Below are 10,259 nucleotides of genomic sequence, written 5' to 3'. Positions count from 1 at the left end.
GCCCAAGATGCACGTTAAGCCAGACGGAGACAAATCTGTCATATTTATGGAGAGCCAACAAGGTTTTCTACCTGCAAAGTGAAATATATCGTCACAGCTCAGCTCGAACACTGTGACAGAGCAGGGTGGCAGCACAAGCTGGCGGCAAAGAAAAGGACTTTATTTACAAAAAAAAGTCAAATAATGCAAAACCTGTAACTCTTGAGGTAAGCGCCACCCTTTAATCAGTTCTTTTCCTGAAAATGTTCTCTCAGAGCGATACAGATTCTCGGTTGTACCTGGTTCAGGAAATCTGAGGAAGAGGCTGCAAACACTGTACAAACACGCCATCAACACCACGAAGCACGGTGGTGGCAGCATCATGATGTGCAAATGACTTTTGGCAGCAGGTCCTGGAAGACCTATAAAGGTAGAAATGCAGCAAGACATATTTAAATCCTGGAGGACAACCTGATGCGGTTTGCAAAAGAACTGAGACTTGGAGAAGACTTGTTTTCCATCAAGACAATGATGAATAGATTGAGTAAAAATTCACCCAAATGCTGGAAATCAAGTGTTTGCAATGCAGTCCCAAGCCATAAAACTGCTAAAATTTGCTATAAATTTCCAGATGTTAGGCATGTCGCGTCCTAAACGCGTTGAGACGGTGATGGCCCAAGATGCACTTTAAGCCAGACGGAGACAAATCTGTCATATTTATGGAGAGCCAACAAGGTTTTCTACCTGCAAAGTGAAATATATCGTCACGGCCCAGCTCGAACACTGTGACAGAGCAGGGTGGCAACACAAGCTGGCGGCTAAGAAAAGGACTTTATTTACAAAAAAAAGTCAAACAGTGCAAAACCTGTAATGGTTCAGGTAAGCGGGGCTGCAAGGTGACTCGGTGGTTAGCATCGTTGCCTCGCAGCAAGAAGGTCACCGGTTTGCATCCCCGTGAGGGCACCCGAGATCTTTCTGTGTGGAGTCTCCATGTTCTCCCCGTGCAGCGTGGGTTCTCTCCGGGTTCTCCGGCTTCCTCCCACAGTCCAGAAACATGCTGAGGTTAATTGGTGATTGTAAATTGTCTGTAGGTGTGAATGTGAGTGTGCTTGGTTGTCTGTCTCTAAGTGTAGCCCTGTGATAGACTGGTTACCTGTCCAGGTGAACCTGCCTTCACCCTGAGTCAGCTGGGATAGACTCCAGCCCCCCATGACCCTGGTGAGGATTAAGGTGTAGAGATGATGGATGGATGGGTTCAGGTAAGCGCCATCCTTTGACCAGTTCTTTTCCGGACAATGTCCTCTCAGAGCGATACAGATTCATCGAACTGATGAAGCCTCTTGGATGAGAGGTGAAGTGTCTTCAAGAAGCTCAAGCAAGTCCAGCTGCTACGATTAAACTACGAGAATAACCGGGACCTGGATGACTGAGAATCTTCACAGACGTACAGACTCTCGGTTGTACCGGAAAGGGAGTATCCCATCTGAGGAAGAGGCTGCAGACTGATGGAGGTTTTTTAGGGTTCAGGTGTGGCTGTGTAACATTCAGAACCTGCAAAACACAAAACTAACTAGTGCCCAGAGGGGTGTACTAAGAAGCAAGGTTTATGGGTTAGCCATTTGATCAGAAACGCCGATATCCTAGTTTTCATGAATGCAACTACGGTCTCCGAGTGCACGTAGAAGCAGCTGCTATCATGGGAGGAGCCAATCGGTTGGGCGTCCTGTCAAAAAAACATTACAGAAAGAACAAAAAGACACCTCTTGTATGGTTTTAGTTGATGCAGACGCATAAACTCAAACATCAAAATGTTAACAGAAGCTGGAGGCTAGCTTGTTGCTCCCTGCTGTCTGTAGGAGTCTTTCCTCTGACTTTATCGAATACGAGGATACTTCAAAAAGTTCTCCAGAAGATGTCAAAACAGGAAGATTGATCTCGCCTTGTTTTTCAACACAGACTCCTTTAATATCAATGTGCTTGTTCCACAGAAGCTTCACTATCCAAACGCGAAGGAAGGACACGTCTTAAGCCTCCAGATGCCCCAATAGCAGTCCTGACAATGGCGACCACGAAAAGATGGAAGTCGGATGTTGCAGGTCCAACAAGGTTCATAAAGCAGCAGTTCAAAGAGACATTTTGCTGCTTGAGCTGTGTGGACGGACACATTGTCCCGGAGCCAGCTCGAAGAACATTTCAGTTTATGGGCGACAGTGATAAAAGGCTTTATGGTCTACAGTTACGCCCCTTGTTCCCGATTCAGACCAAGAACCTTTTGAAGCTGCAGCATCGAACAGCAGCAGGATCCATATGAGCATCTCCAAAGACGGACAGGAACACACGTTCTCGCACATGAAACAACAGCGATAACTTCATCATGTAACACCCCACTAGCATAAAGAACAACCATCAGGGGGAATAGGAAGGTACTTACAAATAAAATTAGTTTCACAGCTCCTATTCACCCCAAAGTCTGTTTCCAGTTTCCAAGATCCATTATCAGTTGTTAAACCGTCCACACAAGGGACGATCCCACTTCAAACCTTCAACATGTGATCTGTTTTCAGATTTCCTGCTATTTTCTCTTTTTCTTTTTATCGTTTTTCAAAGTTACAGCATCCCACTGTTTCTGGCAGCCTTGCACAGTTTCTTACGGTTTGAAAACGCTCTTTCTTGTTTCTCTCTCCGGGCCTTCTTCTCACCCACCATCGACGACTGGACCAGAACATTTAAAACTTTGATTTATCGCTTTATAGACTTATTTTCTATTGATCTTCACTCAAATGTCTGCAAGCATTTGCATTTTTCAGCCTTTTATCCGCCATTCCTCTCCCAAAAAAAGTGGTTTCTTGGCTGCTCCTCTTCCACAAACTGATCTCTGGACTGTAGAAGGATAAACCTGGCGATCAGATGAAGCTGCCAGATGCTGAGCAAGTTCTTTGCTGGACCTCTTCTGGTCTCACAAAGAAGAAGAAACGTCCCATCGGACAGTATTTCTCTCCTCCCTTTTTTTCCCTTGACCTCTCCACATTCTTCACATATCTCTTTTTAATAGCTTGAATCACATCTTGAGTATCTAAGTTGTTCACGCCTTTGAGAGTGGATTTACTGATGCAAAATCTGGCATCTTGAATAAAAGAATGTGATTGAGACTTTGTCTTGTACGTATATTAGCAAGCTTCCAGTGAGGTAACTCTTATAGGATGTGATACTCGGCACCAAAAAACATGGATGAACACCAAACATGGAATCGTACAACCATAAGAAACAGCAGCTCAAACACTCACTGAGAACTTTTTAAATGTTTTGAATCAAAGCTGGCGTAATACAGCTGAAGACAAGTGCGGAAAATCTAATGTCTGGACGAAAAAGTTCAAGACGTGCGAAGTGCAAAGGAAGGCGGGACTAAATATTAATATTTTTGTGTTCTTCAATAGTTGGCATGTATTTCTTGTATGTAATGGTTTTATCTGGATAGAACTGAGAAATAAATATGTATGGTGATAATAATCTTGCTAAAACATCAAACCTAATGGTAGCTAGACTTTAGCGTTGTGGGGTAAACTGGGATAAAATGCCATTATTGACCAATAAATACAGTCGGTTTCCATGTCAGGTCTTTCCATGGATGATCTTGCTAATCTTTAAATAGTTATCATTAGCTTGAACAAAAAATGACAAATACTTTTTCTGTGATATGTGAAACTCTAAGAGGAGGACTTTGATATTAGGCATTACCGTAATGTGTTTTTAGAAGGGCATCAATGATTTTAACACTGTAGCCTTGCTTATGTTAGATTTCTTGTGAATTATGTACAAAGACATTACGCAATACAATAAAACAATAGCTAACCGTAATAAAAAGAAAAAAAAGGACGTGTTTTATCTGTGTAAAAGACTAACTAGCTCACTTTATTTCAAGCTAATAACATTTTGCTATTTTAGCTTCCTCTAGCACCAGCCAGCTCGAATTCTTCATTAGTGTTGATTGGTGATTTTACATTATTTTTACTGTGACTTTAGTGTAATATGTATTTTTTTGTTCGTTATTCTGTTGTTGGGTTTGTTTGTTTGTTTGTTTGTTTGTTTTAAGAGAAAGTAGATGATCTTACAAAATAGAATAGAGTAGTTCTTTATTGTCACTGTGGAAGCAATGTTAAAAAGACAGTGAAATCCTCTTTGGTAGCAGTACACAAGTAAAAAGAAAAAATAATAATGTGCAAGGAAAGATAAATATATAAAGTGTAAAATATCAAATATCAAAGCAAGGACTATGAAGGAAAGGAGGCATTTACAGCAGTATTTACATCTGCTTTAGTGAGTCTGGAGTCAGTTTGTCACAAACATCTAACATTTGGAGATGCTCCGTTTTTTATTATACAGAAGTTTGTATTTGAGTAAATGTACTTCAGCTACTTTCCTCCAATTAAACCAACGACATGGATGTTTCAGTCGGACCTTTTACGGTGTGACACTCGGCAGCGGCACAGACCAGGAAGTGCTAGCAGCGTTAGCAGCGTTAGCTCGGTGCAGCGGGCGGCTGTGTTGTCGTGTCGCAGGTAAATGCTGCGCTAGTCGGAGGAGGAACCATGTCTTCGGTCCATCGGGGGACCAGCGGGCGGCTCGCTGCGGCGTTTGAGGACGTTTTCACGGCGTTTGAGGACGCGGCGGTCCGGCAGGAGGAGGAGGAGGAGGTTGAGCGTCAGCGCAGACTGCTGGATGTCACCTGGCAGCCCGAAATAAAGCTGCACAGAGTCGGTGAGCAACACTGGGAGAGTCTCAGGGAGGAGAAGCAGCTCACATCTGGGACATCTGGAGGGCTTTAGGGGGAAAATCTGGTGGTTTTATAGAAATAACACGAGTGCATCTCAGTTAGCATGAAGCACATAGTTTGTATAAGTCACAGGTGAAACTGACATAACAACTAGATTGGGTACAAATTAAATGTCAGTAAGAGGAAACTGCTGGATTCATGCATCCATTGTAATGAGCAGCCTGTGAACCTCCTTGTCAGTAATTCCTGATCTCTGCTGAGCACAGCTGGTTGGTGCAAATCAAAGCACCTCCAAAGACTATTTTAATGAAGAATTAAAAAGGTGTGAATGAATCCATTTGTATTTGTTTTCCTGGTTCCAGCACAGTCGCCACACTTACATTATGGACGGTCCGCTCCGTGCACATAAACTACTGTGACGTTCAGCACTGACTAAAGGACGATTCATGCTTTCCATGTTGGTTGTATATTTCCTGTTAGACATCCACGTCCAAAGACTCAAGTTTGTGTTTGTGTGGCGGCTGTGCTACAAGAGCAGTAGAGTACATGCACAGAATATGTAGATAAAACCTCCTGCTCATGTATATGGTCCTCTATGGGGTCTAGGAAGTAGTATAATAACAACAATTATGAGTTTGTGGTGTCTGCAGTCGTCTGTGTGGACTTCTGTACGGCCGTGTGATCAGGGCTTAGTGGACAGATAGTGGTGTAGAATTTTGGAACTAGTTCTTGATGCCTACCTCAATCTTTGGTGCTCTGAGCTTGACTTAGAACCCAAGTCACCCCTTTGGACACTAATCATTTATTGTACTTGAAGTTTAAGTCGTGACTGTTTGCACGTTTGCCCCGCCAATGGTTTTATATTTTTCTCGTGTCTCTCCAGACCTCCGGCAACAACATGACCACGAAGCAGAGGAGGTTCTTGATAACCAGGACCGAAACCCAACAGAACCACAACAGTTTAAAGAGGAACTGGAGGAACCAGAGCCTTCACAGATTAAAGAGGAGCTGGAGGAACCGGAGCTTCTACAGGTTAAAGTGGAACAGGAGGAACTCTGCATCGGTGTGGATGAGGATGAACAAAAGCCTCCGCGGATTAAAGAGGAGCAGGAGGAACTCTACCAGGGTCTGGACCAGGAAGAACTAGAGTCTCCACAGATTAAAGAGGAACAGGAGGAAGCGTACACTGTTCTGGATCAGGAGGAGCTGAAGTCTGGAGAGATTAAAGAGGAACAGGACGATCTCTGGACGAGTCCAATAGTGCACATTTCAGAGAGTGAATGTGACACTGACACAGGTGAAAACTCTGTAAAATGTGACACTGATGGAAAACCACTGAAGTCCAAGTCTCAAATGAAGGAACGTCACGGGACCCACGCAGGTGAGAAACCATATTCCTGCAACAAGTGTGGCAGAACTTTCAATTTTTGTGCTCCCTTCAAAATCCACATGAGAATCCACACAGGCGAGAGGCCGTATTCCTGCAAAACCTGCGGGAAAGCTTTCACAAGGAGCGACAAGTTGCTGTGCCACATGAGAACCCACACAGGTGAGAAGCCGTACCTTTGTAACACCTGTGGGAAAAGGTTCACCGACCAGTCAGCATGTAAGCGGCACACGGCGATCCACACGGGGGAGAAACCTCACATCTGTAACATCTGCGGGCGTAGATTTGTCGAAAAATCCGATTTGAACATCCACCTGACGACTCACGTAGGTGAGAAGCAGCATTCTTGCGAAACATGTGGTAAGAGTTTCAGACATATCAACAAGTTGCTGTGCCACATGAGGATCCACACGGGCGAGAAGCCGTTCCTCTGCAACACCTGCGGGAAAAGATTCACCGACCCGTCAGGCTTCAAAAAGCACACGGCGATCCACACGGGTGAGAAGCTGCACTCGTGCGAAACGTGCGGCAAAAGTTTCCGACACACCTCCACGCTGGTTTGCCACAAGAGAACCCACACAGGTGAGAGGCCTTTCCTCTGCAACACCTGCGGCAACAGATTTATCAGCAATTCCAATTTGAAAAGTCACATGAGGACTCACACGGGGGAGAAGCCGTACTCCTGTCAAACGTGTGGCAAAGATTTCACCCAAAGCACCACGTTGAAGCAGCACATGAGGAGTCACACGGGTGAGAATTCAGAGACCTGAAAAAAAAAACTAGAAGGAAAGCCAAAAAAAACACGTAAGAATGAGTGCAGGTTTAAAGACGAGCTTTCAGATTTAAAGCACCGTCAGCCTGTGCTTCAGTGACGTGAGTTTATTGCACGTTTAGACAATTGCAGAAGCTCATTGCATTTTCTTTTTCCTAACAAAATAATTTGGGAACTGTGATGTCAGAATCCTCACTTGGGTGAACAGTTATAAACGAACACAAAAACTGTTTGGTTACCACGGATCCAGTGAGTTGCATGAGCTCTGTATTTTTTATTTAATTTGGATAAATTAAGTACAGCTGGATGTACTGATGGTAAATTATCGAACTCTGAGGCTGAAGAAACCTCACAGAGCTCATACTCTGTTTGTTTTTGTCCCCTTTTCTTATGCGGCTGCTATTTAGTGCATGTGGAAGGTCTGTAAACTTCAAAGTCCAAGTCAAAGGGACTGATTTCCTCTTATTAGACGATTTTCTAATAATAACAAGATCTGCACTTATGAGAACTTTTCTCCTAACGAGGAGACGGTCCGTCCTGTTTCCATGACAGCTTTCTTTTTCTGTCGTTCTTGTGATTTCTGGAGCTAAACCTGGGTTTAAAACTTAAGGTTGATTAATTATTTATATGTTTATGAACTATTAAAAATGTTTTTTTTAATATATTGACCTGATTCCAGGCGCCCCGACTGTTCATTATGTTACGTGTTGAATCCTTTTTGGATTCAAGGACCAAATCTATCGACCAAGTCATCGCTGTACCACTTTTGTTTTAAGGCGGTCCAACCTGCTGCCAGTGCCTCCTTGATTATGTGAAGTGCAATTTGGGATGATTTTCACCCACTTTTCCGTTGGTTTCGTCCTCATCAAAGAGCTTAAAAGACAGATGTTGTGTTTGTGACAGGACCCCGGTTATATCATAAACTGTACATTGTGCTGCAATGCATACGCAGAATAAAGTAATGCATGACCCCAACACTGGTAACGCGGTGTTTCTAAGCTCCATATGTGGTTCCTGTTAGAAATGTGAAACGTATGTCGGTACCCTGCGACGATAAAACACTAAAGACTGACTGACTGAATGAGTTTCTTTGTTTTTACTGTGAAAGCTGTTTGTTTTTTTCAGGTGTGTCTTTAAGACTCTGGAAGGAAAACCCACTGTCTTCATAAGCAATGTACAATAAAGGTGTTATGACTGAGCTGTCAGCGCGTCGTGTGTCCTCAGTGTGTGGAAGTTGTACTCAGATCCAGTTCAGTGCAGTTTTAGCGCCAGTTCACAACACGTCACCTCAGAGCACTTCACATAGTAAAGTAAAGACGTTACGAGTTTAAAACAGAGAACCCAACAGTCCAAAGGTGCTTTGGATTCATTATGAGCAAGCAAGAGGAAACAAAACACCTCCAACAGAACCGGGCTCAGGGACGGCGGCCATCTGCCTCGACTGGGCTCAAAGTGGTGATGGAGGACAGCAGGATCCTTTATTTAGATCCTCTGCTTGTAAAAGCACTGATACCGCCGTGGAAAGGCTCCACAAGCAATTCACAGCCGTATTTAAAAAATGTATTTCAAGCAAAGTATCAAAAGTTGAAACACTAAATCACTACCTAAGTGTCCCTGCCAGTGTTTCATAGTTACACAGCCTGTGTGATATCACATAGATGTCAAATGATTGAACATTTCATGGTAATATAACACCTACATTACTTCCACGTCTCACTGCAGAGTATTTTCTTACACGAACAATCAAAACCAAGTCCTTTAGAAAGACTGTTTTGGAAATTCAGGCCCCACTGAAGGAACAAAAGTCAATACTGAGATTCAAATATTTATTTTTTTAAATATTTCATGTGCCGGCCTTTATATTTGATGACCGACTCAGTCCTGCTCACAGAGAGGAGACCAAATTATTGCAGACATGTTCTGCCATTCTTCAGACACTCTTTTTTTTTCTTTGCTGGAGGCGTTGAGATGCTGAATACCCCAAAGATGTTCTGTTTTATGAAAGTCAGACGACACATTTATCCGTAGTGGTTGCAGTTTTCACTTCTTTCTTCTTCATGATGGTTCTAATGATGGATTGTTCTCTTTTATCGTCTCTTTTTAGTCAGTATTATCCACAGATATTTGTGGTTCCATCTATAAATATCACCTCCCCAACACCTGTTGCCCTCATGCACCCCCACATCATAATGCTGCCACCTCCGTGCTTCACTGTCAGGACCATGCATCCTGGTCAGGTTCACACCAAACATCTGGACTACATCTGAGCCCAACACATGTATTTATGTTTCATCTGTCCCCCAGAATTAATTAGGCTTCTTTTAATGTTATTTAGCAAAGTTTGCAGTTTAGTGCTGAAGAGCAAGCAGCTTTTCTTGGACACCATCAATGAAGGTTGGTGTCATGAACTGTCATTCACAATGTCTGAGCTGTCAGAGAAGCTCTGATTTCCAAAGGCCACCCCTGTGCCAAGTATAGAGCACTTGTCCATCTGATTGTACAGAGCTACATTGTGCGAGGAGTGAACTTTACGTAGTGTCGCTTTAGGAGGACGTCCACTTCACCCTGATCAGTGCTACTGTGGCTCCTTCAGTACCTCCTGATTACTGCTGAAACTGGCTTTCAGTTCATCTTCCTGCATCATTTTACAACTTTGTGAAGTGTCACAGTCAGATTTTTTTATTCTTCTGCCAGGTCTTTTGCATGTGGAGCCATGACATAGACATAGATACAGCCCATAGGTCCTAAACTGACAAAGTTGTTCTGTTCACAACTCATTTCATAACCATGTTCATGCAGTTAGATGACTAGAAATCACAGGTGTCCTCAGCTTAGTTTCAGTGATAATTTATAAAGTGTGCGTCGGAGGTTTATTCATTTTTGTTGCGTTTAGTTTCTACTTTTGGGTCTAAATTTTCAATATAATCTTCCTAAAGCATTTGTTTTTGATTGTTTATAAGAGCAAATACTTTACTGTTCATCTTATAAATAATTAAACTGTTAGAAGTTGATAAATTAGACATAATTTAATATTTAAGTTATAATATATTCACTGCTGTGTCCCATTAGAGACGTGTTTTAATACGTCCTTGGCGTTTATTGAAGTTGTGTCGATTAGTCCCGCCCATACACGAGTCTGAACCAATAAAATCGTCGCTTACACACATAGCTCGTATTTGAGCCAATCACATCGCGGTAGGCGGGATTGACTGTAGTTCTAACCAATCAAATCAACGTTTAGCTCCGGCACTGTGACACCCGACAGCAGAGACCAGGAAGTGCTAGCAGCGTTAGCAGCGTTAGCTCGGTGCAGCGGGCGGCTGTGTTGTCGTGTCGCAGGTAAATGCTGC

At 43.1% G+C, this 10,259-nt stretch overlaps 1 protein-coding gene across 1 annotated transcript; it reads left to right on the top strand.

Moving 5' to 3' along the window:
- The first annotated feature begins 4,518 nt into the window (after positions 1–4,518).
- LOC103364709 (zinc finger protein 664-like) lies at positions 4,519–8,109 on the top strand. Its single transcript, XM_008291931.1, has 2 exons — positions 4,519–4,734; positions 5,634–8,109. Exons 1-2 carry the CDS (start codon positions 4,566–4,568, stop codon positions 6,905–6,907), a joined length of 1,443 nt encoding a protein of 480 aa, XP_008290153.1. The 5' UTR covers positions 4,519–4,565; the 3' UTR covers positions 6,908–8,109.
- Positions 8,110–10,259: the final 2,150 nt, after the last annotated feature.

The sequence above is a fragment of the Stegastes partitus genome, unplaced genomic scaffold (assembly GCF_000690725.1).
Source record: "Stegastes partitus isolate 25-593 unplaced genomic scaffold, Stegastes_partitus-1.0.2 Scaffold769, whole genome shotgun sequence".
Taxonomy (NCBI): domain Eukaryota; kingdom Metazoa; phylum Chordata; class Actinopteri; family Pomacentridae; genus Stegastes; species Stegastes partitus.
Note: the sequence above shows the minus strand (reverse complement) of the source record. Positions and strands in the feature narration are given on the sequence as shown.

What these genes read in the sequence shown, in the direction of transcription:
- LOC103364709 (XM_008291931.1), top strand. Translation starts at nt 4,566, where the DNA reads ATGTCTTCGGTCCATCGGGGGACCAGCGGGCGGCTCGCTGCGGCGTTT. An exon ending in AATAAAGCTGCACAGAGTCG is followed by an intron (nt 4,735 to 5,633) that starts GTGAGCAACACT and finishes GTGTCTCTCCAG; the next exon opens with ACCTCCGGCAACAACATGAC.